Source organism: Pempheris klunzingeri, chromosome 22 (genome assembly GCF_042242105.1).
Source record: "Pempheris klunzingeri isolate RE-2024b chromosome 22, fPemKlu1.hap1, whole genome shotgun sequence".
Taxonomy (NCBI): domain Eukaryota; kingdom Metazoa; phylum Chordata; class Actinopteri; order Acropomatiformes; family Pempheridae; genus Pempheris; species Pempheris klunzingeri.
In genome coordinates, this window is record NC_092033.1 from 1,539,408 (window position 1) to 1,566,656 (window position 27,249).

General features: G+C 41.2%; 1 protein-coding gene across 1 annotated transcript in view; it reads left to right on the plus strand.

Moving 5' to 3' along the window:
- Positions 1-27,249, plus strand: part of LOC139222234 (leucine-rich repeat-containing G-protein coupled receptor 5-like) — a 36,407-nt gene that overhangs the window by 4,094 nt on the left and 5,064 nt on the right. Inside the window, exons 2-15 of the mRNA XM_070854207.1 lie at positions 6,953-7,024; positions 9,468-9,539; positions 10,771-10,842; positions 12,983-13,198; positions 14,756-14,827; positions 19,487-19,555; positions 20,596-20,667; positions 21,155-21,226; positions 21,956-22,024; positions 23,176-23,247; positions 24,254-24,319; positions 24,766-24,837; positions 26,175-26,246; positions 26,341-26,466. Of these exons, the coding sequence (XP_070710308.1) occupies positions 6,953-7,024; positions 9,468-9,539; positions 10,771-10,842; positions 12,983-13,198; positions 14,756-14,827; positions 19,487-19,555; positions 20,596-20,667; positions 21,155-21,226; positions 21,956-22,024; positions 23,176-23,247; positions 24,254-24,319; positions 24,766-24,837; positions 26,175-26,246; positions 26,341-26,466 (1,194 nt within the window). The remainder of the gene's footprint in view (positions 1-6,952; positions 7,025-9,467; positions 9,540-10,770; positions 10,843-12,982; positions 13,199-14,755; positions 14,828-19,486; positions 19,556-20,595; positions 20,668-21,154; positions 21,227-21,955; positions 22,025-23,175; positions 23,248-24,253; positions 24,320-24,765; positions 24,838-26,174; positions 26,247-26,340; positions 26,467-27,249) is intronic.

Consider the following 27,249-nt stretch of genomic DNA (forward strand, 5'->3'; position numbering starts at 1 on the left):
ATGGGGCTGTAAGTCTCTATTCTGCCTCTGGCCGACAGCACGAGCGCAGGAATGCATTTAGCCTCCGTGTGATGAATGAACTAATGTACATATGAAGGATGTTTTGGCTCCGCCCCTTCTGGCAGCCATATTGGAACGTCCGGAGCTCCGTCAACAGCCGACCTGACTGTTTCATCACCTTGTTCGTCTCCAGTCGTTTCTCAGTTGTTTAAGCATAAAGGAAAGCTGTGGTGCAAATATAGGTACAAAAAGTGTTGGAATTGGTCCAGTAGGTCAGTAGGTCCACTAAAAGAGCTTGTTTGATCCACTGACAGGCTCAGAGTGTTATTCTAAGTGTGTGACAGCATCATGGAAAGGATCCCTACAGAGAGAGACCTGGAAGATCCTTTTGGTTTAACCACAAACAGCACACACACCAGACTACATTCACTAAAACAGGGATTTTACAGAACAGAACAGAGCTGTTAATGCGCTGCTGCCTCGATCATTTAGTTTTGTTTGTGTTATTGTGTGTTACACAAATATTGTGTTGGATCCAAACTAACCTTTCAAAGCACCAAAGTCACACAATAACATAAACAAACCAACTGATGGAGACATCAGTGGACCAGCAACTACTCTATAAAATTGCTGTTTTAGTGAATGTAGTCTGGTGTGTGTGCTGTTTGTGGTTAAACCAAAAGGATCTTCCAGGTCTCTCTCTGTAGGGATCCTTTCCATGATGCTGTCACACACTTAGAATAACACTCTGAGCCTGTCAGTGGATCAAACAAGCACTTTTAGTGGACCTACTGTGATCAGGTGCAGTTGCCCCAAAGGATTACAAGCTGAGGTGATCTACTGGACCAATTCCAACACTTCTAGTACCTACCAGTCGTTTAGACACCAGGATGTGTAAAAACAGAGCCCAGGTTTAAAAACACCAGAGGTCAACAAGCACATTTTGGTGGAGAATTTTACCTTTTTATCATTTTATCATACAACAGACCGACGGACGGATGAGACCGTTCTCGTCCTCCTGACCTCTCCCACGACCTCAGAGGAGGACAGGTCGTCCATTTACCTGTGCTGGATGTTTGGATGTTTGGTCCGCTGGTGTCTGAGAGTGAGAGAGGGTCACGTTTTGTCAAGCTTCAGTTGAGCTCAGCTGTCGTCAAGAGGTGCTTTTAGAGGCCACGGTCCAGCACACACACACACACACACACACACACACACACACACACACACACACACACACACACACTGGTAGTTCAAACACCACAAACAGGTAAATGGACTACCTGTCTTCCTGTGAGGTCATGAGAGAGGTCAGACAGACAATACAAGATCAATCTTTACCAAGTAACATGCAAACAGACAACTGGCCCCCCAAAAGCTTAAATACAGGAAAAAAACGGTTTGTAATATTAATTAATTTAAAATTTAAGAGATTTTCTCAAGCAAATAAATGAATTTTAGACTGAAGATACATTAAGATTGAAATAGTTTTATTACGTGACTCAGATTGAAAGTTTAACTACTACAACAACACACAAGGAGCTATTTAACCATTTAGAGGCACGTATAGGTCTCATATAACTCATTTTCTAGCATGCAGCGCTCTTTTGCTGATTTTTTTTTTTCAAAGTTTGGGGCTCCACCACCCTGCTAAACAGAACCCTGACCTGTTAATTAGGTTGTTTGTCAGGTATGTTTTCACACGTTGGTGCGTAGTCAAGAAACACTCATATAAACTATAAAAATATTAAATAGAGATATTTGCAGTGCAGAATAAATGTGTATATATAAAAGATGTACACTATATCTGACCGTGGCCAGAGGCTCTAGTTGACTTAATTTAATGATTTAAATGCATATTTTTGGGCATCAGAAAATAGTTTGACTTCCAGTGCTGAGAGAAGTTGCACTGTTAACACTGTACTACATCATTCATTCATTTCATTAGGATAATGATAACTCTAGTATTTAGCGAACACTAGTATTTTTACACCTGGACTCTATTTTTTATACATTTTGAGTTCAAAATGACTGATAGGTGCAAAAAAAACATCCGTTGTATCGCACTATTCCAACACACCAAACTCCATTGACAAAAACAGCGATTTTACCTCACAGACTACAGGAGTTGCTGGTCTACCGCTGCCTCGATCAGTTAGTTAGTTTGTGTTATTCTGTGTCACACAGATATTATGTTGGATCCAAACTGCTTCTTTAAAACACCAAAGTTACACAATGACACAAACAAACTAACAGACGAAGGCAGCATTAGACCAGCAACTGCCATGTAAAATTACTGTTTTTGTCAATGGAGTCTGGTGGCTTTGAACAGAGTGATATAACATCTGTAGGGATCCTTTCTATAATATTGTCAGACACTTATATATACGTATATTACATAGGAGCAATATCGGCAATACATTATTCTGCATAATGACTACTTTTACTTTTGTTATTTCAAACATATTTAGATGTTTTTCAAAGAAATGCAGCACTGTGCTGAAGAGAAAACAGCAGAGATGTACTGTTGTGATTTTTTCCTTATCTTCAGATAACAAGCGACGCTGTTTGATAATTAAATCTCCAGCCTCCTTCTTCTCATCAGCTTTTCTGCCAGCAGGATGTTTGTTTGTATCTGCCGTCACACAGAAACAGATCTGTTGTTTATCCTGTCCGTATCCTTTTCTTTGGGAGGGGGCAGCGCAGACTGACAGGACGGGTCGGGGGAACGGACCCCCCGCGTCCACTCGCCCCGGGGGGGCCCCCACCCTGCCCCCCCCCCAAGAGACCAAAAGAAAGACAGAAAGAAAGAGCGAAAGAGGACAAAACCCAGAGAGAGGCCTCGCTGTCACAGTCCGCCTCCAAACCACACAACTCTCTTTTCTTTCTTTCTGCAGAGTTTGTCTTTCTGCGGGCCGCCGACATTTGAATAATCGTCTGATATCCATCAGTTTGAGCCCGAGGAGACGGAGAAAACACACACACACACACACAAAGCTTCATCTGAGTCATTATCAGGAGGGAAAAACACACAACACGGCTAATGGTTTCATCATCTGTCCCCTACATGTTTCTTTTTCTGCTCAGTCCACATAAAAAACACAAACTCACTCATAAGATCTGAGCATGTGCCATAAAACGGCTCCTTCATTCTGGTTCTGTGACTTAAACTCCTGCAATAACTGGTTCAGGATCAAAGGTGGAATAATTAAAAAGGTGGAATAACTTAAAATGAAAAGGTCTCGTATCATGATCACAACTTAAATTAATATTCCACCAAAAAGCTGTATTTTGAGGATCAAATACTGCTTAAAGGTTATAATTTAGTCTTTAAAAAAAGTAGCACATATTTAAAAAAAAAAAATAAAAAATTCAATTTAAAAATAATTTAAGAATTAAATATTACAACTTTTTTCTTGTAGACTTAAAAATAAACAATTTTTTCTCTTAAATATTCAATTTTATTCACAAAATATTTCAAATTAAACCTCAAAATATCAAAACCTCAATCTTGAACTGTCATAAATTCTTTTGAATCTTTCTGATTTTCCAAAATATTGCTTTTTCTTGCACAATTATAACTTTTCTTTGTAGCATTATGACTTTATTTTTTAGAATTTTAAACAAAAAACGTTTCAATTAATTTGCGAAATATTACAACTTTTTCTTTTTGTGCATTTTTTAGATTTTGTTTTCTGATTATTAAAAACATAAATGAATCAATAATATTATAAATATTTTTAATATGTTTGTTTCTCATAGATATTTTACTTTATTCCCCAAATAATGCAACATTTATTTTGAAACTGACAAACTTTTGACTTAATTCACATAATATTATATATATATATATATATATATATATATAAAATAACTTTTTCCAATCATTTTTTGACTTTTTCTCCAAAATTACAACTTCCTTTTAAAATCATTGCAACTTTTTCTAAAAATCTTTTGACTTTACTCACACGTGACCCAAATACTCCACCAACAGTGACTCTTTGTCTCAAATAAAAAAATATCAAAATGTCCATAGAAACGTATTAAAATTATATTTAAATATATAAATTATAGAAATATTTCAATACACATCTCAAGTGGTCATCATGAGTCTATTTATTGATTACAAACACGGATGAGTTCCTTCAGTCCATCAGATAAATCCAGCTGTTTCAAAATAAAAGCCCCGGCGTTGGAAAGCAGTGAAAGTCAGACAGAATAATCTGTGCATCAGGACGTTGTTGTTCACTCAGTATGAGCTCAACCAGCAGGGTAATCAGCACGGGGGATTTCTTTATTGTTAAACTGAGAACACCACCAGCACCATCATCTTCATCATCATCATCATCATCATCATCATCATCATCATCCTTTGTGACTGAGTTCAGTGAAGTCCCAAATTTTAGGAGTGAAAGGAGCTGTCACTTAGACTCAGTTTGTGCCGCTCCTGTGTTCAAATATTCAAAAGGTTTCTGTAGTATTTAGCTTTTATGGCTCTCTCTTTAACGCCACCAGACTCCATTGACAAAAATGGTAATTTTACCTCGTGGAAAACAGGAGTTGCTGGTGTACTGTCGCCTCAACTGGTTAGTTTGTTTGTGTTATTATTTTATATGTTAGATCTGAACTAACCCTTTAAAACACCAAATTCACACAATAACACAAACAAACTAACTGATGGAGGCAGCAGCAGAGCAGCAGCTCCTGTGTCCTGTTCTCTAAAATCCCTGTTTTAGTGAATGTAGTCTGGTGTGTGTGCTGTTTGTGGTTAAACCAAAAGGATCTTCCAGGTCTCTCTCTGTAGGGATCCTTTCCATGATGCTGTCACACACTTAGAATAACACTCTGAGCCTGTCAGTGGATCAAACAAGCTCTTTTAGTGGACCTACTGTGATCAGGTGCAGTTGTCCCAAAGGATCAGGTTGCAGCCCGTTTGGTGGCTGCTGGCTGAGGTGATCTACTGGACCAGTTCACACTTTTTGCACCTATCAGTCGTTTAGACACAAAATACCTTAAAAAGAATAGCAGAATTTCCCTTTAATGCAATCACATTTGGATCACAAATACATCATGTCAGCAGTCTAACCTGACCCAACCTGCCGTGATCTCTAGAAACAGCTAAACCTTTTGTGCGCTGTGATGTTGTAATGAACATTTTGAACACACTCAAAAAGCGTTTCCAGTTTTAAGCCAAAACAGGGTGACATCAGCGTCTCTGATTGGCTCAGAGCGCCAGTGTTTGTGCGCCTCCTCGTCTCTTTTTCTCTCCTTATCTGAGCGTCTGTTTTCTGCTCTCGCTGTGTCTGATGACTATCGGCAGGTAACGTCTCTCCAGGTCTGAGCGGAGACAGACGGCCTCTGTCTCACACAGCGAGGGCGTGTCTGCAGGTTGAATATACCGCTTGTTAAGGAGCTTTCTCAACACTCCATAAAGCCTGTTAATGTGTGTGTGTGTGTGTGTGTGTGTGTGTGTGGGGCTTTACAACATTGTCGACAGGTAGTCCAGCCACGCAAACACACACAGAGAAGGTTTGTCTTATTTTAGCAGAACGCTCCTTTACTGTGACCAGACTAACAGTGTTACGGCTGATTGGCTTTTACTGCTTTAACACACACACGTTTGTCCTCCTGTGATTTCATTGACTTCACTCATTAGCTACCTCACTCCCACTGTGTGTGTGTGTGTGTATATATACATTTATTTACGTGTGTGAGTGTGTGTGTTCAGACAGTGAGCTGTTCATGACCCAGACTGAGGGCTCTGTGACGTTCCCCGCATGTGGTCGCATATTCTAGCGTCATAAACAAACACCACAAAAGATCACGGAGGCCTGTGGGGGCAGCAGGTACGGCGGCCGGACGCAGGCATCGTGATGTCAGCCGCTGGTTTGCCGTTTTGAAGCCCCGAGTTTGACTTTACATGCGTCGCCATCTTGGTTTCGGTCCCGGATGAGTAAAGATGCACGGCTGTTATGATCCGGGTCTTTAAATCCTGAACACAGCGAGTTAAATAATTAAATAAAAGCACGTATGAGCTTCTGGAGATCAGCTCGACACAGAAAACCTGAACCTTGAAACTAAAGTGTCACTCACAGACTGTATATTAGAGGTGGACGTAGCCATCAGACCACCATTTTGAAGCCTCGATTTTGGCTTCGTGGGTGACGCCATCTTGTTTTTATTTTTTTTGGAGACAGAAGTGACGTTTATTCACCTCTGATTGATTACTCACAGTGTAAACTAGCAACTGAGACCATAAACTCATTAGGAAAATGTTAACTGAGCTAATAAACCTGCTTTTTTCTGTAATGTCCAGCAGGGGGCGACTCCACTGGCTCCAAACAGAAGTCTGATTGGATGGAAGTCAATGAGGAAATGAGCTCAGTGAACATTTTCCTGATGAGTTTCTGCTTTAGGGCAGGGCTACCTGCTCGCTAACCAATCAGAGGAGGTCTTTGAGGAATGAACAACACTTCTGGCTCCAAAAATGCAAGATGGCGGCAACTGTAAAGCCAAACTCAAGGCTTCCATGAACCAATCGTGGCTTCTTTCTTTCTTTCTCTTTCCAGTAACTTCCACTCCTGTCTTGTTTCTCACTCAGGTGTGTGTTGACTTTCACCAGCTCTTTGAAGGTGTGTGTGTGTGTGTGTGTGTGTGTGTGTGTGTGTTTCTGAGTGGCTGCTTTGTCAAACTACATGTTTTTTACAGGTGAAAAGTGTGTGCGTGTGTTTGAACGTCTTCAATGAGCCGTTCATTCAGTTTTTTTAGTCTCTAATTAACTTTTTATTTTTGTTTTATGGTCTAAAAACACGTTTAAAATTCATCCAGTACAAGAAAAGTGAGTTATTCATTTATTGGTTGTTTTATTTGCAGAAACACAAACTACTGAGAGTTTAAACATGATGGTAGAGAGACATTAACGGTCACTTCTCTCTCTCTCTCTCTCTCTCTGCAGTGATCTCAGTATGAATAATCTGACAGTGTTGTCCAGTGGTGCTCTGTCCAACCTGCACTTCCTGGAGGAGCTGTGAGTCACACACACACACACACACACACACACACACACACACACACACACACACACACACACACAGTTGAGTTCACTTCCTCAACACCTGCTACAGTTCTGGGAATCTCACCGTGAATCACACGGTAAATGGTCTGTATCTGTGTGTGTCGCTTTAACACAAGGGATCTAATTTAGGAGACTGTTCATTCACACACATTCAGCAATTTGGCACTTTGACAGGATCTTTGGATTTGCTTAAAGTGGGTCCACTAAAAGTGCTTGTTTTCGCCACTGACAGGCTCAGAGTGTTATTCTAAGTGTGTGACAGTATCATGGAAAGGATCCCTACAGAGAGAGACCTGGAAGATCCTTTTGGTTTAACCACAAACAGCTGTTATATCGCTCTCTGCACACACACCAGACTACATTCACTAAAACAGCAATTTTACCTCACAGAACACAGGAGCTGCTGCCTCAATCAGTTAGTTTTTTTGGGTTATTGTGTGTTACATGAATATTGTGTTGGATGCAAATTAATCTTTCAAAACACCAAAGTCACACAACAACACAAACAAACTAACTGATGGAGACAGCAGTGGACCAGCAACTACTGTGTAAAATTGCTGTTTTAGTGAATGTAGTCTGGTGCGTGTGCTGTTTGTGGTTAAACCAAAAGGATCTTCCAGGTCTCTCTCTGTAGGGATCCTTTCCATGATGCTGTCACACACTTAGAATAACACTCTGATCCTGTCAGTGGATCAAACAAGCTCTTTTAGTGGACCTACTGTGATCAGGTGCAGGTACAAAACATTTTAGTTCATATTTCAGACACCAAAATATGTGAAAATAAGGCCCAGGTTTAAACACACATACTAAGTCATGTGTTTTTATGCATGTTGTTTTGGACCACCTTGTTGAAAAGTGAGATGAAGTTCTTGAAACATCAGTCAGTCTTCGTTTCAACCCTCAAATTTCTCCGTGAACTCCGGTGAAACACTGAGATGGATGATACACAGCGAGGGTGTCTGAGCGGGCGGCGAGCTCAGATATCTGCGAGGATACGATATGTAATCCCATCTCTCCTCACCTGCCAGCGGTGTCCTGTCATGTATGAGCACTTTCACAACGCTGAGCTCTCCAGACAGAAGCCGGACGGACTAAATGAAACATAGTGGGGAGAGAGAGAGAGAGAGAGAGAGAGAGAGAGAGAGAGAGAGAGAGAGAGAGAGAGAGAGAGAGAGAGAGAGAGAGAGAGAGAGAGAGGACTCGACCTCGCAGAGACCTGAACATGACTCTGGCTGCTGTTCTGCCCTGCTGCCAGCTATGTGTGTTTATATGTGTGTCTGCGTGTGTGTGATATTTGTCACCGTGGCGCGAGAAACGTCACTACGGCGATAGGACACCGCAGAGGTGCATGCTGGGTACAAGCGGACTGGCTGAACTCTGTGTGGCCTCGAAAAACAAACAGACCCTGCAGGGCCCGTTACAGCTCAGTGTTTTCTACTGGTTCCAGAGTTGAGCCTGAGTGGGAACGCCGTGTTTACTGGGAGATCTCTCCTCTGTGTCGACGTGCTGCTGCAGGGATGTGGGCCCTAAAATAATCTAAAACTGTGGACGACACACGGAGCAGAGATTTGCTCCCATCGAAGCAGTCCAGACAGACAATTAGTCGATTTCCAAAGACTCCAAAAACGACATTTATTAGAGTTGTCGGCGCTACAGGACCGATAACTCAACGAAGCGGTTGCAGTTTGGTTAGGTTTACTCACAGAAACTACTTGGTTAGGTTTAGGAAACGGTTATAGCTTGGGTTTAACCCATCAGAAGCCACAGGTGTCACAGACCTTTTAAAATATTCTGGAAATGTCCCTTTACAGCTTTTATCCTTGAATTTAACTCAGGAAGTCCCTCAGTGACAGATACTACACTTCCTGGTGTGGTCATGTGACCCAGTGACCATTTCCAACATGGTGGTCTGTCTGATTAACACCTGAGACACAAACAGCTGATTTTAAACAGTTTGTTTTTGTTATTTAAAGGTGAGTTTCAAACAATTTAATAATTCTAATCCTGTCCTAGATTATATGAACCTGTCCTGACTGTAGTTTAGGAAAAAATAACGCTGTGACATATCTAACATTTCAGAAATGTGCCCCTTTGCTCCATTTAGTCTGTTTTACATCCCCCATCATTTTCCTTAATGGGTTAATTGGTATTTAAGTTAAATATGAACGTAAAGTCACATTACATACGTGACATAAGATGACTGTGAAATGGTTGCAGTTTGATTTGGTTTTGGCACAGAAGTATTTAGCTGGATTAAAATAAGTGGGTTAGACATGGAAGCCAACATTACATTTACAAATATTATATATATATATATATATATAATATTGTACTGCAGCTTTAACATTGTACTGTATTTACAACTGTGCTGTTTTTTTTATGTTCAAATTCTCAGACGTTTGGCGGGAAACGATCTGTCAATCATCCCCAGAGGAGCGTTCACCGGCCTCTACAACCTCAAAGTGCTGTAAGTCCACACACACACACACACACACACACACACAGTAATAATGTGTGGTATGTTTACTGGTGCTAATCATTCACAGAGACATGCTGAAGATTTCACGTGTGAGTGTCTCAGTTTAATGAATAGTTTCTGCAGTTTGGAACAACACTTCTGTTCAGTGTTTACGCTTCACATGTCGACTCACATCAACCAGTTATTTCTGTTCATTGTTGGCTCATTTATCCTGCTCGTTCATTCCGCTCTTTTAAATCCACGGTTACTACAGTTTTTACTATTACTGTTCTTATTTTAGTTTTACCAAACACTAAACTAGGTACTAAAAGTGTTGGAATCGGTCCAGTAGATCACCTCCACCCAGCAGCCGCAAAACGGGCTGCAGTGGCTGCAACGTGATCCTAAAGATCAACTGCACCTGATCACAGTAGAGCCACTAAAGGTGCTTGTTTGATCCACTGACAGGCTCAGAGTGTTATTCTAAGTGTGTGACAGCATCATGGAAAGGATCCCTACAGAGAGAGACCTGGAAGATCCTTTTGGTTTAACCACAAACAGCCGTTATGTCGCTCTCTGCACACAAACCAGACTACATTCACTAAAACAGTAATTTTACCTCACAGAACGCAGCAGCTGCTGGTCTACCGCTGCCTTGATCAGTTAGTTTGGATCTGAACTAACCCTTTAAAACACCAGAGTGACTCAATAGCACAAACAAACTAACTTATCATGGCAGAGGTAGACCATCAACTCTGGTGTTTCTGTGAGGTAAAATCACTATTTTTGTCAATGGAGTCTGGTGGCTTTGAAGAGGACGGAACAACGCCTGTTTCTGGTCGTACTGCACTGTACCACTACTGCTACTATAGCTGGAATAACAGTAAGAGGAGCTCTGGGTAAAGATGTTGAGACTGTTGAGCTCCCACTGATCTTCCATGTGCTGCAACATTCCCACCATGACGTCCAGTGCAGCAGTTTGTGGCCGTTTCATAACATATCTTTATTAGAGAAGATGCATCATGTGAGAACAATATAACCTAAAATAAAACTATATTTTGACACAGGGTCCCTGTGGTATAAACCAACTGACATGCACTGAACTTTTTCAGGTTTAAATGGAGCCAGGCTAGCCGTTTCCCCCTGTTTCCAGTCATTATGCTAAGCTAAGCTAACCAGCTGTCAGCGTTTTCCTCGTCGTAAGTCAACATTGCGTTGTTTGTTGTTCATGTGTTTACAGGATGCTTCAGAACAACCAGCTGACGTCTGTTCCTGCTGAGGCCTTCAACAACCTGCACAACCTGCAGTCACTGTGAGAGACACACACACACACACACACACACACACACACACACACATAGAGTTGTTTTACCCACTGGTGGAAAGGAATCTCTTGTCTCTTTCTCACACACATGGACCAGTACATTAACGTATGTTGTCCAGACAGACAGTGTGTTCCCTCAGTCTGATAACACGCAGTAATTATACTGAAACTGTACCTGTGTGTGTGTGTGTGTGTGTGTGTGTGTGTGTGTAGATAAGGGTATAAGAATGGAGACGTCTGAGCCTTTCTTTTTGTCTAAGGTCTCTCTCCCTCTCTCTCATTTATCTGATGGACCATTATGTGAAGTCCCATCCTTCTCTTCTCTCCCTGTACATGAACAGAGGAGGTATTGTCAGGACAGACAGACAGACAGAGAGACAGGGAGACAGACAGACAGATAGACAGACAGGCAGAAAGGAGATTCATGTTTCTGTTGCATGACCTGAAGAACACACAAGTTGTTTTTTTTTACATCTGTAAAAGAAAAAAAAGTTATTAAAAACCAGCATTCATCTCCAATAGTGAAATAATGAAGAAACTTTTAAAATCTGAAGAATTGTGAATGGAGTTTGGTGTGTTTGTCAAAGACTTGAGGACCTGGAACTGAACGACTGAGACAATAAACTCATTAGGAAAATGTTTACTGAGATAATAAATCAAGTGAGAAGTCGGCTCATTTTCTCTGACGGCTTTAGTTTCTTTACAGTTTACAGATTGAACTGAACTGAATCACTTCCTGAAGCGACGTGTTCATCATGGTCAGCCGCTCAAACTGCCAGGATCAGGCCCAGTGAGTTCAAGAGTGATGCCGAACTGTAGATTAGTCAAAAGCACTTAAAGTAACTAAAAACCAGCTTTAATCTCAGATATTCAGCAAGGAAACTTTTAAAACATCAAGAATTACAAATGGAGTTTGGTGTGTTTATCAAAAAAAAACAAGTACTGCAAGTCACGACAGTCCAGAAAACATTCAACATAATTATTTTGTGGTCGATTCTGATTAATCGTATTATTAATTCCTCTGTGCGGCTGCCTCCTGAGCCCCCAAACACACTCAGCATTAAGTCTGCGCTCATTAAAATACCTCCGTTTTGCCCAAGACGCTGGCCGGCTGGTCGAGTGGTGCTCGAGCAGCCTGCCGATCATTCCTCCGCCCTGTTCAAACACTTAATGTTCCTCTAATGTTCCTCTTGATCTGCTTCAAAGTGGGCCGAAGCCTCCCGTTTAAGAGCTGCTTCATCAAAGCTGGAAGTCTCTTAAATGAGATGTTTTCTGTGTGTAGTTTGGTCTCCACCCATCTGTTTTTGTCTCTTTCAGGATGGACATGCCAACTTTTTTAGTAGTACGCCATGTTTTATTCACCAAATGTTCTCCCTCCACCACCCTGATATGGATGAGATGGCCAAAGACTTGTGAATAAAGTGTAGTGTGTTTAATTTCAGATGTATTTGCATGTTTAAAAAGAGTAGATTTGATGAAGATGATGGATTTTTTTAAAAATAAACCTTCTTCTTCTTCTTTTGTTGACAAAAAATCCATGTTCTGACACCAAACGGGCTGCAATGGCTGCAACGTGATCCTTTGGGACAACTGCACCTGATCACAGTAGGTCCACTAAAAGAGCTTGTTTGATCCACTGACAGGCTCAGAGTGTTATTCTAAGTGTGTGACAGCATCATGGAAAGGATCCCTACAGAGAGAGACCTGGAAGATCCTTTTGGTTTAACCACAAACAGCCGTTATATCGCTCTCTGCATACACACCAGATTACATTCACTAAAACAGGGATTTTACCTCACATAGCACAGGAGCTGCTGGTCTAGTGCTGCCTCCATCAGTTAGTTTGTTTGTGTTATTGTGTGAATTTGGTGTTTTAAAGGGTTAGTTTGGGTCCAACAAAATATTTCTGCAACCCAAAATAACACAAATAAATGAATTGATTGAGGCAGCAGTAGACTAATAATAATTCAGTGCTCTTCAAGGTAAAATCACTGTTTTTGTCAATGGAGTCTGGTGTCTTTGAAGCAAATATATGTACAAAGAGAGCCCAGGTTTAAAAAGTTCAGGCTGCCTATGGGTCATAGAATAGCTGGTTACTTTAACGTCAGCTTACACTTCTTGTTTGCAGCCGTCTGGACGCCAACCACATCTCCAGCGTTCCCGTCGGCTGTTTCTCCGGCCTACGCTCGCTCCGGCACCTGTGGTTGGACGATAACTCCCTGACGGAGGTGCCGGTGGAGGCCCTGAGCGAGCTGCCCGCCCTGCAGGCCATGACGCTCGCCCTCAATCACATCAGCCACGTCCAGGATCACGCCTTCAGCAAGCTGGGCCGCCTGGTGGTGCTGTACGTACAACACACACACACACACACACACACACTCTGGGCGTCAAACAGAATCCAACATGGCCGCCAGAGAGCCTTAGCATGTTTACCAGCTTTAAAGAGTTCATATGTTAAACATGCCGTCTCACCCTCTTAAGTGTGATGTTAGTTAATCCGGTTAAAACACGTTCAGCTTCTCCGTCGCCTGAGTTATGGATTACTAAACTAGTAAATAGATTAGCCAGTTGTTTAGCCAATAACTTAGCTAGTAGGTTAATCAGTTAACCTGTTAGCTCTCTGGTTAGCCATGAAGGTAAGTTAGGTGGTTAGTCAGGTGGTTAGTAGTAAATTAGCAAGTAGATTCTTCAGTTTATTTAGCTATTTGGTTTACAATTAAGTTATCTACCAGGTTTGATTAGTGGGTTAGCACTAAGTTAGTTGGTAGGTTTGTCAGTTTACCAGCAAGTTATCTATAAAGGTTGGTCAGTTGGTTAGTAGTGAGTTAGCTTGTGGATTAGCCATTTGGTTCGTTTGGTAAGTTAACTTTAGCCAGTAGGTTAGTCTGTTAGCTAGCAAGTAAGTTGACTCTGTCAGCAGTAAGTTAGCAAACAGTTTAGTCATGTAGCTAGCTATGTGGTTTGAGTTAGCAAGACGGCTACTCAGTTAGGTAGCAGTAAATTAGCTCGTTGTTTGCTGGGAGGTTAATCAAGTGATTAGTCAGCAGACTAGTTAATTGGTTGGTCAGTAAGTTAGTCAGTTGGTTGATTATTAAATTAGCCATTACTCCATAAATTAGCTTATGGGTCAGTCATTTGGTTAGTATAAGTTAACATTAGCCACTAGGTTAATCAGTTGAGTAGCCATTTAGTTCACCAATAGGTTAACCTGGGTTGTAGTCAATTGGTTGGTCAGCTGTTTAGTAACTAATTCACTCAATCAGTTCAGTCAGGTCGTTAGCCAGTTGTTAGCTCATAAATTGAGAAATGGGTTAGGCACTTGTTTTTCCAATTAGTTAGCTAGTTAGCTAGTTAGCGTTAGTAGGTTGGCTGGGCAGTTGGAAAGTTAATTGAATCATATAAATGTGTTCCAGGCAGAAAAGTCAAATAAATTCAGAACATCTGAATTAACTGAACTCAGCTTTCCTTTAATATTTTTGTTTTTCCTGTGTGTGTGTGTGTGTGTGTGTGTGTGTGTGTGTGTGTGTGTGCAGACTGTTGCTAGGAGCTGTTGCTGCATTCTGCATTAAGTTTAACCGTGGCAGCGACTGTCCCTGTCTGTCTGTAATAGCTCCTTGATAACATGCAAAACTCTCTATTTGTGTGTGTGTGTGTGTGTGTGTGTGTGTGTGTGTGTGTGTGTGTGTGTGTGATGGCATTCAGCGCGGCAGCATTGAAGTCTGCTGTCATTTCTTTTGTCCAATTGGCTTGAAGCTAATTTGCATGAAATTACCAGAAGAAAAAAAAACCTTCTTGAGAGGCCCCGGGGCCCCTTTTAAAAGACACACACACACACACACACACACACACACTCTCTTTGTCTGCTTCATTAGTCCATCAGTCTCTCTCTCTCTCTCCACAGGCATCTCAACAACAATAGGATCGTTTCCATGGGAACGAACTGCTTCCACGGACTCCACAGTTTGGAGACGCTGTGAGTTTCTGTGTGTGTGTGTGTGTGTGTGTGTGTGTGTGTGTGTGTGTGTGTGTGTGTGTTGGGGAGGGGCTGGAGAAGTCAGGGTTGAGTTGAGGTCAGGGTTGAAGGGTTAGGAGACGACAGAGAGGGTAAAGGATCAAGCGCCGCTCAAAAATGTATGAAAATCATGTTTATTGGACGTCCTGACAGTCAAATAAAAACTCAGCATCTGTTTCATAACGATTCTTTAGAAGAAATATTTTTCTAAAAGTGAATTTTGGTCACATTTGCCTGTTTTGACAGTGGAGGTCAAACCTGGCAACCCCACTGTGGCACCACCCCACAGGACATTAAAGGTGCAGTCAGTCACTCAACAAACAGAATAAACACCAACTGTTAACACCTGGAATTCCCAAAAAATCTATAATGGAATAATTAATTGCAGAGTCTATTTCCACTCTGTTTCCACCTCAACTCAGGAGACAGGAAGTCTTCTAATGCATCATCTTGAGTTATAGATCTTTGTTTTTAAGCAGCAGGTAAATAAGTCTGACTTAAAGTTATGTTTAAGTCAAAGATTGAGTCTTTATTCAGTGCATCTGGCACCTGGAGACCCCTTGGTTAGGTTTAGGCACCAACACTAGATGATGCTTTTTTCTTTCCAACATGCAGCTTCCTGTAAACAGTCGATGTCCAGTATCATGTTCAGTTTCTCTCATTAATAACAAACCAGATTTTTGGAAAATCAGAATTAAGCGTAGCAACAGATGCACAGAGAAATATAAAGAAAATGAGTAAAAGAAACTCTTGGGCTATTTCTGCATTTGTTGTTCTACAGATTTTAAACTATTTTAAGTCAAATATTTGTTTTCTAATGAATTTAACTGAACAACAGGCTTAGTTTTCTTTCCTTTTCACTCACTTTGCTGTGAGTTTACACTTGAATTTTTGTTTTTAATCAGCTTTAAGTGGTCAAAAACTCACCACAACACTGAGGAAAAACTCCAGACTCCATATTTCACTATAAGTCAAAACACAAATGTGACAGTGGTGCAGAACGTGCAGGGACATTTGAAATGGTTTTACATATATGCTGCCGTTTCTGCTGCTAGCGGTTAGCATGTGATGAGGATTTTCATGTGGGAATATTTCTGGATATTAGATGGAGTCGGAGATTAACTGGTGTGTGTGTGTGTGTGTGTGTGTAGAATCTGAAGAATGTGTGTGTGTATAGAAATGTTTCTGTTTTCTCAGTCAACCAAAGAAACAGGTTTAAACACACAAACACACACTGCCTTCATTTGGAAATACTTCTGTGTGTGTGTGTGTGTGTGTGTGTGTGTGTCTCTGTGTGTGGCCCTGGCTTTATGCTAATCATAATTACCATTCATGCACACACACACACACACACACACACACACACACACACAGGGGCAGCGTGTGTGTGTGTGTGTGTGTGTGTGTGTGTGTGTGTGTGTGTGTGTGTGTGTGTGTGTGTTAGGAGGCTGTGTACCTGTACGATCAGCAATAATAAACCACACCAGAGACTCACATTCATCTGAAACTACAAACACAAACAGAGAGAAGAAGGAAAACGGAAATGAAAACAGAAAAAAAACTAAATTAATACAAGTTCGCTTCAGTCTTAAAGGAAAACACACACACAGGTTTTAGGAGAAAGTCGGTGTCTGGTTCAGCTGTGGTGGTTTCCCTTCTCCAGCTCTAAAAACATCCCTTCATAAACCTCTGAGGCACAAAAACACTGTTTAACTGTCTGTGACTGGCACCAAAAACCACTAGAACCAACAGGGAAAGGCTGAGACAGCTGTCAATCAAAAGCAAATACATTACTGAACAGCATTAAAGGAGTAATTCAGATTTTAGGCACCGTGCGTCTTTGCTTTCTTTCTTTTGATTGTCATGGTTAGCCGAGCTTAGCATAAATACTGGAAGCAGAGGGAAGCAGCTAGTCTGGCTCACACATACCAACACCCCTAAAACTCACATCTAGGCCTTATTATTATTATTTTTTTTACATATTTTGGTGTCTGAATGGTTGTTCAATACAAAAAGTGTATCTAACAGCCATTAAGAAACGGGCAGTAATGTGATCCTTTGGGACAACCGCACCTGATCACAGTAGGTCCACTAAAAGAGCTTGTTTGATCCACTGACAGGCTCAGAGTGTTATTCTAAGTGTGTGACAGCATCATGGAAAGGATCCCTACAGAGAGAGACCTGGAAGATCCTTTTGGTTTAACCACAAACAGCACACACACCAGACTCCATTCACTAAAACAGGGATTTTACCTCACAGTTTCTGGTATATTACTGTATATGAGTTAGTTAGTGTTTGTGTTATTTTGTGACTTTGGTGTTTTAAAGGGTTAGTTCAGATCTAACATATAAAATAGTAACACAAACAAACTAACCAGTTGAGGCAACAGAACACCAGCAACTCCTGTTTTCTACAAGGTAAAATTGCTATTTTTGTGAATGGAGTCTGGTGGCTTTAAAGAGAGAGACATAAACGCTAAATACTACAGAAACCTTTTGAAAAGTTTGAATAAATTAGCTTTGCTTTGCAGTTATATTAAGATCAGCAGTTAGAAATGAAACGCTCCAGCCTGTTCAACGTAAGGACTTGAAATAGGGATATGCACGTTTACGTGCACAACGACCAGGATACTCCAAAAACAACAAGAATACGAGAACGTTCAACCAGGAGCAGCATCTCCAGCAGTCACCTGACATGATCACTGGGAGGAATTCACTAACATAACCTACTGAACCTAATCAGCTCACACAATTTACAGCATGCCATTATGATAATTAAGATTTTTCCAAAAACCTCTGGGTCTCCTCTAAGTCGTCTAAATCAGAAACCTATTATTCACCTCTCATCCAATCGTAACCTTCCAAATTCCATCAATAATAGTTTGGCAGACAGCAAACCAGCTATTGTTGTTACAAACCGTCCTCTGGACACACACATGCACTCACACACTCAGGACCAGACTGAAGCAATTTCAATTTAATGGTATTTTCACAATGTGGCAGCTTCATTCCACACAGTGTGTGTGTGTGTGTGTGTGTGTGTAATAGCCACCTGCATCCCAGAGATGGATGAGAGGACCTAATTGAAGCCATGTGTGGACTCGGAGAATGCTCTAGTCTGTACTGGTGATGAAAGGAAAGAGCGAGGCGCAGTTAAATGTTTCTTTAATAAACTGAAAAGACGGAAAAAAGATTAAGCTAAACATCAAGCTTGAAACACAAACATTTACATGAAACGCTCTCCCAGTCTGAAACTGACGTTCCCACAGCGCTGGAGAGTCTCTGGTCTTTCCACTGTACGTCCAAGAGAGAGCGACCATTCCCAGGACACAACGGGTGTTCCCAGTATAGAACTGGATTACCAGTCCAGACCTGACCATTCCCAGTTTAGACTTGGTCTGTGTTCAACAGTCCCCAGTGTAGAGTTAGTATTTGCAGTCTAGAGCCAAAACGTTCCCAGTCTAGACTTGGTTTTCCCAGTCTGGAGCTTATATTTCCAGTCTGAAGCCGACAAACAAAATCTAGCTGTATTCCCAGTCAAGATGTGACAATTCCCAGTAAAGAATTAGCTACGCAGTACGGTGCAAAAGTATTCCCAGTTCAGAGTTGGTTGTCCCAGTCGAGTGGTGACCACTGCCTGTTTAGAGAAGGTATTCCCAGTCAAGATTTGAAAATTCCCAATGTAGAGTTGGTATTAGCAGTGTAGAACTAAAACATTCCCAGTTTAGAATTGGTTTTCCCACTCTAGATGTGGCATTTCCAGTCTAGAGCTGAATATTTGGTACTTCTAATCTAGAACTGACATTCCAAGAGATTTGCAGTGCTGGCTTTTCCATTACATTGAGCTGTTATTCCCAGTATACAGCTGACATTCCCAATATAGAGCCGTATTCCCAGTATAGAGCTGACATTACCTGGTCTAGAGCAGACTTTTCCCTGTGTAGATATATATATATAGGTATTCTAGTCTTGAGTTGTTTAGAGTTGGTTTTCCCAGTTTAGAGCTGACCATTCCCAGTCTGTAGTCGGTATTCCCAATCAAAAGCTGACAGTTTCTGTTCAGAGCCGACCACTTACGGAATGGGTCTGCTATTCCTTCAGTTTAATTCCCAGTAGAGCAGGTATTCCCATTCTAGGACAGACTGAATTCAGCATAGAACTGGTATTCCCAGTCTAGAAGTGACAATGGAGCAGTTTGATTCAGCATTCCTGGATCAGAGCTGCTGTTCCCAGTGTCAGCCCAACATTCCCATTATGGAGCTGTCATTCCCGGCGCAGAGTCAGTATTCCCAGTGCAGAGTCAGTATTCCCAGTGCAGAGTCAGTATTCCCAGTGCAGAGCTAGTCATTGCCAGTGTAGATCTGGTATTCCCAATAAAAGCTGATACCCCTGATTACTAATATTCCAAGTTTTCCTGGTAAAGAGCTGACATCATGGCTTCATTCCCAGTTTAGAGCCTGTTATGTCTGATCGGAAGCTGAAGGTTGACGTTCCCAATTTAGATCTAACTAATGTGATGTAGCTGCACAGATCTAACAATCCCAGTCTAGAACCAGTATTCCCAGTCTGTGTGCGTATATTTGGGAGAATTCCCAACTATCTCACTCTGCTTTTTTTCAGGGATTTGAACTACAACAGTCTGGTCGAGTTTCCAACGGCCATCCGCTCACTCAGTCACCTCAAGGAACTGTGAGTACGGACGACTTGTAACGACTTAATAAACCAGGAAGTTAACTAGTTAACCAGCAGTTATAGATAGTAACAACGTACATTTACTCAAGTATTTGTACTGCACCAAATCCCAGAGGGAAATATTGTACTTTTACTGCTCTAAGTTTATCTGACAGCTTTAATTGTTTGATTTTCTACAAACTACCAGTTCTACTTCATTTAAATAATATTAAAAGGCTCAAGAGGTAAAAGTATCTTAAACAAAAAACAGCCAAAACTAGAGAGTATTGTTGTGTATCTAAACTTAAACTTTACATATTTTGGTGTCTAAATGACTGGTAGGTGCAAAAAGTGTTGGAATTGGTCCAGAGGGCCTCAGCCAGCAGCCGCCAAACAGGTTGTAACATAATCTTCTGGGGCAATGGAGCCCGAGTAATGTACGTCCACTAAAAGAGCTTGTTTGATCCACTGACAGGCTCAGAGTGTTATTCTAAGTGTGTGACAGCATCATGGAAAGGATCCCTACAGAGAGAGACCTGGAAGATCCTTTTGGTTTAACCACAAACAGCACACACACCAGACCACATTCACAAATATAGTAATTTCACACAGTAGCTGCTGATTTAATGCTGCCTCAATTAGTTAGTTTGTTTGTGTTATTGTGTGACTTTGGTGTTTTTAACAGTTAATCTGGACCCAACACAATATCTACGTAGCTCACAATAACACAAACAAACTAACCGATTGATGCAGCAGCAGACCAGCAGCTCCTGTGTTCTTTGAGCTAAAATCCCTGTTTTAGTGAATGTAGTCTGGTGTGTGTGCTGTTTGTGGTTAAACCAAAAGGATCTTCCAGGTCTCTCTCTGTAGGGATCCTTTCCATGATGCTGTCACACACTTAGAATAACACTCTGAGCCTGTCAGTGGATCAAACAAGCTCTTTGTATCTTTACGTCGTTGTATCAGTACTTTTACTTGAGTAAAGGGTCGCAGTACTTCCTCCAACACTGTTTAAACGATCTGAACCAAAACTGACTCCGGCTCTGCTTCCTGTTCAGTGGTTTCCATAGCAACAACATCCAGTCCATCCCAGAGCACGCCTTCACGGGGAACCCCTCACTGATCACCATGTAGGTACCACCGACTCTACGTCTCAAACAGTCACAACTCAAGGCCCACTGACTAGCTTTTTTTAAAGGAGGCTTTCAGCTGTATTGAACTCCTCATCTGTGTTTAAAGTTCAGCTACCGGAGCTAAAATATCCTCTGGAAAAGATCATTTCAGCTACTGAGCTCACACATCAACAGACCCATCTCCATGGAAACTGATGAAACTGATGAAGACCATGTGATATGGTTGAAAGTTCAGGGAAAAGCTTTAAATGTTGTTTTGTTATGTCTTATGTTGTTTAAAGGACATTTCAGTAAAAAAAAAGAGTGAATTTGGTGAAATAAGGATTATGTTAGCATTAAAATGTGACGTTTTCACAAAATGAAACTGGACATGAAATATGATTAACTGGAAAAGGAACGACAACCCTTTAGTCAGTTGTTTGTCACTGTGCTGCCGTGTGTTGTTCTGATGATGAAGCTGTTTGTCTTTCTGTGTTTTTTATAGATTTTTCTACGACAACCCGATCCAGTCTGTTGGTCGATCTGCCTTTCAGAACCTACCGGAGCTACGAACACTGTGAGAAACACATGAAACACAAGTGCAGTAGTTAAGACACCTTTATAGATTTAACTACAGGCCCTGGTCGATGCAGGGAGATATGAATGAAAACCACCAGACTCCATTGACAAAAACAGTAATTTTACTCTTCGTAGAATATGGAAGTTGCTGTTTACTGCTGCCTTGATTGGTTAGTTTTTTGTGTTATTGTGTGCTAAATAAATATTTTGTTGGAGCTGAACTAACTGTTTTAAGCACCAAACTCACACAGTAACACAAACAAGCTAACTGATTGAGGCAGCAGTAGACCAGAAACTGATGTGTTCTGCAATGTAAAATCGTTGCTTTTGTGAATGGAGTCTGGTGTGTGTGCAGAGAGCGATATAACGGCTGTTTGTGGTTAAACCAAAAGGTCTCTCTCTGTAGGGATCCTTTCCATAATGCTGTCACACACTTAGAATAACACTCTGAGCAAATATGAGCCTTTAAATTGTGCTATATTTCTGGTTTACTATCAATACAGTTCAAATTTATTTCATTCTGAGCTCCAGGATGAAACAAGAAGTCAGTCCAAAGTGCTGATTTAGTAATTAGCTGCTGTCTCAGTAAATCAGACACTAATCATGTAAAGCACACACACACACACACACACACACACACGCAAACTGAATGAATTTCTATGTTTCCTCGACGCAAATCTGCTTCTCTCGGCTGGAAACAAACACAAACTCTCAGTCTGTTTCTCAGCTCTCTGAACGGAGCAGCAGATCTCACCGAGTTTCCAGATCTGACGGGAACCAAGAGCCTGGAAAGCCTGTAAGACACACACACACACACACACACACACACACACACACACACACAGAGGAATGTTTCATATCTGAGCGTGTTTGCTGTTGTAGCCGACATCAGTGTGTGTTTTTAGAGCCGAACCTCAAATCAAACTGCAGTTATTATTATTCTATCTGACAGACTGTAACTTTATTTTTCTGCCGCTTGGCCTGAAATTTAAAACCCCCTTTTTTCTCCTTGTTGTGACCCAGTTTTCCGTGTCATAATAAACACCTTCACAATGTTTATTTTCTTGTATTTCTTCCCTATTTAAACTCATTTTTGAAAGCTGTGTGTGTGTGTGTGTGTGTGTGTGTGTGTGTGTGTGTGTGTGTTACCTCACACTAAACCAGTGGGTGGAAATAAAAACTTCAACTTTCTGCTTTTAAATGATCCCTCAAAGTTTTACTGTACGGCTCAACATCAGTAGTATATCTGACACAAGCTTATGAAATGCTCCTCAACGTACCATTATGTAGTTTGAATGCACCTGAATGGAACATAATTTACCTGAACGCACCATCTTCAGCATGAACATGCCACAGTGCAATGTTATGGACCTTTGATGCACTTGAACACACCATAATACTTTTTTTAAATGCACCTCAGCACACCTGAACATATCATCATGCACTTTTACTATTAAAATACTATAGTACAATCTTATGCACCTGAACACACCACAATGATTCTTAAATGCTCCTGAACACATCATAATGTATCTAAAATGCTCCTGAACACACCACAATGATTCTTAAATGCTCCTGAACACACCGCAATGATTCTTAAATTATCCTGAACGCACCACAATTCTTCATAAGTGCTCCTGAACACACCATCGTCCTTGTTCCTGAACATGACACAGTTCAGTGTTATACACCTTTGATGCACTTGAACACATCATAAAGCCTGTTAAGTGTTCCTGAACACACCATAATGCCTTTTTAAACTTCCCTGAACACACATTTGATGCACATGAATGCAACATTAAGCCTTTCAAATGTTCCTGAATGCATCATAGTAGCATATATTACACCTTGGATGCACCTGAACACACCATAATGCATTGTGTTGGACCCTGGCCTCATTTAACATGTTTCTTTTCTCTGTTTGCGTGTGTGTGTGTGTGTGTGCAGGACTATCACAGGAGCTCGGATCACCTCTCTGCCCGGTTCAGTGTGTGAACAGCTTCCAAACCTTCAGCTGCTGTGAGTTCAAAAATAAACGCTGACGATAATGAATGTTAGACGCTTCTTATTAACAGCAGCGCAGCAACAGATTCACATAAATATAACAGGTAAACACGTGAATTTCTATTTTGGCCACTTGGACCAGTCAGGAGAGTGTGGTGAATAAAACTCTGCATTAAAACAAGTAATTAGCTATTTAGTTTATTGGTCTGTTTTTCACGTTATCGCTTTTAATGTGTGACTTTGATGTTTTAAAGGGTTATTTCAGATACAACATGTAACACACAATAACACCAATAAACTAACCATCTGAGGCAGAGATAGAACAGCAACTCAGCGTTATACACCTTTATAGATTTAACTAAAGGCCTTGGTTGATTTAGGAGGGAATTAATTAAAGCCACCAGACTACATTCGCAAAAATGGTAATTTTAACTCACAGAACACTGGAGCTGCTGGTCTACCGCTGCCTTGATCTGTTAGCTTGTTTGTGTGATTGTGTGTTACTAAAATACTGTGTTGGAGCTGAACTAAACCTTTCAAGCACCAAAGTCACACAATAACACAAACAAACTAACAGATCCAGGCAGCGGCAGACCAGCAGCTCCTGTGTTCTGTGAGTTTAAAATCCCTGTTTTTGTGAAGGGAGTCTGGTGTGTGTGCAGAGAGTGATATAACGGCTGTTTGTGGTTAAACCAAAAGGATCTTCCAGGTCTCTCTCTGTAGGGATCCTTTCCATGATGCTGTCACACACTTAGAATAACACTTATTTCATGGGTGTCACTGTGGGACCAAAATTCATTCTTGGGTCTTCGGATGAACAAGTTTTATAAAAAAAAAAAAAAACAACGTATTTTTGTTTGACATTTAAGACGTTTTGTTCGACTATTTTGACCCAAATCTGATTCCGTAGTTGTTGAGGTGTTGACATGACGCCTCCTGTGCTGCGAGCTGCGCTGTGGTGCGTTCAGGGTGTTTTGGACTTTTGAACTTGTGATGACAACCGAACTCTTCCTCTCTGCAGCGACCTCTCCTATAATCAGATCCAGACTCTTCCCAGCTTCTCCGGCTGCGAGAGCGTCCAGAAGATGTGAGCTTATTATTCTTTACTGTCTTATTCTTGTTTCGTTTAGATTTATTTGATTTTAGCTGTGTACGTGTTCATTAATAAAACACTAATACTAGTCTTGTTTTTATTGGTTGTTTTTGTTTGTTTTCCTGCTTATTTTATTCTTTTAATACGTTTGAAATAAAAATCTGACCTAATGTTGTTTTGGGTTCAGGTACGTCTGTAAAGCCTCTAACACGCAGATACCTAATCCGCCGCACAGTCGCTGTGTTCTTACCGGTCACCATGGCAACCGTTAAAGCACAGCCAGCTGTGCATTATGGGAGTAATTAGCACCGCTGTAGTCTAAGTTTGACCAATCAGATCATTCAGGGAAAAAAAAAACTCGCTGTGCTTTAAAACAGATTGATAACCGTGATGTAATGGAAATATCAGAGCTAATGTGTGTGTGTGTGTGTGTGTTGCAGTGATCTGCACCATAATGAGATAGAGGAACTGGAGGAGAACACCTTCCACGGTCTGATGTCACTACGCTCTCTGTAAGAACACACACACACACACACACACACACACACACACACACACACACACAGGTTTAATTAGGCTGCAGATCCTGAGCAGTGATCCGAAGATGCCCCCTTTAAGTGCTTCCAAATGGAAACACACACAGATCCAGGTGGTCTGCTGGTTGATGGGACAGGTATGATGCCATAGTTTGGCTCCAAGTCAGGAGTCTACACAGAAATACTACTGATACTACAACTGATACTCAGCGGAGGAGGGAGTGCTAGTTTTTTTCATTATTTGTTTTATCACACTCTCCAAAGCCACCAAACTCCATTGACAAAAACAGTCATTTTACCTCACAGATCACTGGAGCTGCTGGGCTACCGCTGCCTTCATCAGTTAGGTTGTTTGTGTTATTGTACGTTATACAAATATTTTGTTGTGTCCAAACTAACACTTGATACCACTAAAGACACACAGTAACACAAACAAACTAACCGATAGAGGCAGGGGTAAACCAGCAGCTCCAGAGATCTGCAAGGTTAAATTACTGTTTTTGTCAATGGAGTCTGGAATGGGGGAGGTGACATCACTGACACTATCATTAGCTTACTAAAGTGGTCCAAACAACTTCCTCCAGCCAATCAAAAGCCAGAATAATGATATTACAATTGATACTCAGCAGGGGAAGGAGATGTTGTATTTGTTATAGCCCACTCTTCAAAGCCACCAAACTCCATTGACAAAAACGGTAATTTAAAACCACAGAACATAAGAGTTGCTGGTTTATTGCTGCCTTGATCGGTAAGTGTATTTGTGTTATTGTGCTTTACATAAATATTTTGTTGTGCCTGAACTAACTTTTTAAAACACCAAAGTCACACAACAACACAAACAAATTAACTGATAAAGGCTGAGGTAGAAGACTAGCAACTGCAGAGTCCAGGGAGGTAAAATGACTGTTTTTGCAATGGAGTTTGGAGTGGGGAAGTATGACTGATACTCAGCAAGGGATGAAATACTCAGATCTTTTACTGAAGTGAAGAGTTTAAAATAATGTGTAACTCTCCACAATTTTAGTAACAGTAATAACAAAGTTCACTCTGTTGTACCTGCACCACTCTCTGAACACTCAGACTTATTCTATTATCCTATTATAGAAACATGAGTATTATACACACACACTGTTTTATCCTGGGATCAGAAACAATGACCGGCTGTGGCTAATCCTCTCTAACAAGCACCACAACAGTAAATATCAGGTCAGCATCCAGAGGATTCTGGGATATTAAATAAGCAGACCATAACCAGCACAACCAGGACGGATTTATTGTGATTTATGATCTGAGGGCTGCTCTCTGGTTTTTAGGGATTTATCGTGGAACAGGTTGTCGTCAGTGAAGCCGAACTCTTTCTCTGCTCTGCCGGCTCTGACCAAACTGTGAGTAACCAGACGACCACGAACAACCTCCTCGCAGCCAAAGTGTTGTTTAAAAAAAAAGAAAACAAGGCTGTTCCTGTCTCCCTCTCTGCAGCGACCTGTCGTCCAATCAGCTGTCGTCTCTGCCTCTGACCGGCCTGCAGAGTTTAACTCACCTGCGATTGGCAGGAAACACACAGCTGATGGAGTTATTACCCCGAGAGGACCTGCCCAGAGTCAGGTGAACACACACACACAAGCATATAGCCCTATTTTTTATATATCTTGGTGTCTAAATGGCTGTTGGTTACAAAAAGTTTGGGAATTGGTGTAATGGCTGCAACGTGATCCTTTGGGACAACTGCACCTGATCACAGTAGGTCCACTAAAAGAGCTTGTTTGATCCACTGACAGGCTCAGAGTGTTATTCTAAGTGTGTGACAGCATCATGGAAAGGATCCCTACAGAGAGAGACCTGGAAGATCCTTTTGGTTTAACCACAAACAGCCGTTATATCGCTCTCTGCACACACACCAGACTACATTCACTAAAACAGGGATTTTAGCTCACATAACACAGGCGTTGCTGGGCTACTGCTGCCTGGATTGGTTAGTTTGTTTGTGTTAATGTGTGTTACACAGATGTTGTGGTAAGTCCAAACTAACTCTTTAATACCATAAAGTCACACAACAACACGAACAAACTAACAGATCAAGGCAGCGGTAGACCAGCAACTCCTGTGCTCAGAGAGGCAGAATTACTGTTTTTTTCAATGGAGTTTGGTGGGTGATGTTGACACTATCATTATAAATAGAGGTGGTCCAAATACCTTCCTTCCTTAACACTTAAAAGGTCAGAAAAATACAAAATAGACAATTGATTATACACCTACGGAATCAGCCCAATCATTCCCAAAATGGCGGAGAGGTGAAATGTGCCCATTTATGAATGTAGCAGACATGGCGAGTATCGTCAGAATAAGCTAAGATAAAATACAATAAAATTCAATTAGAAGAGGGATAGC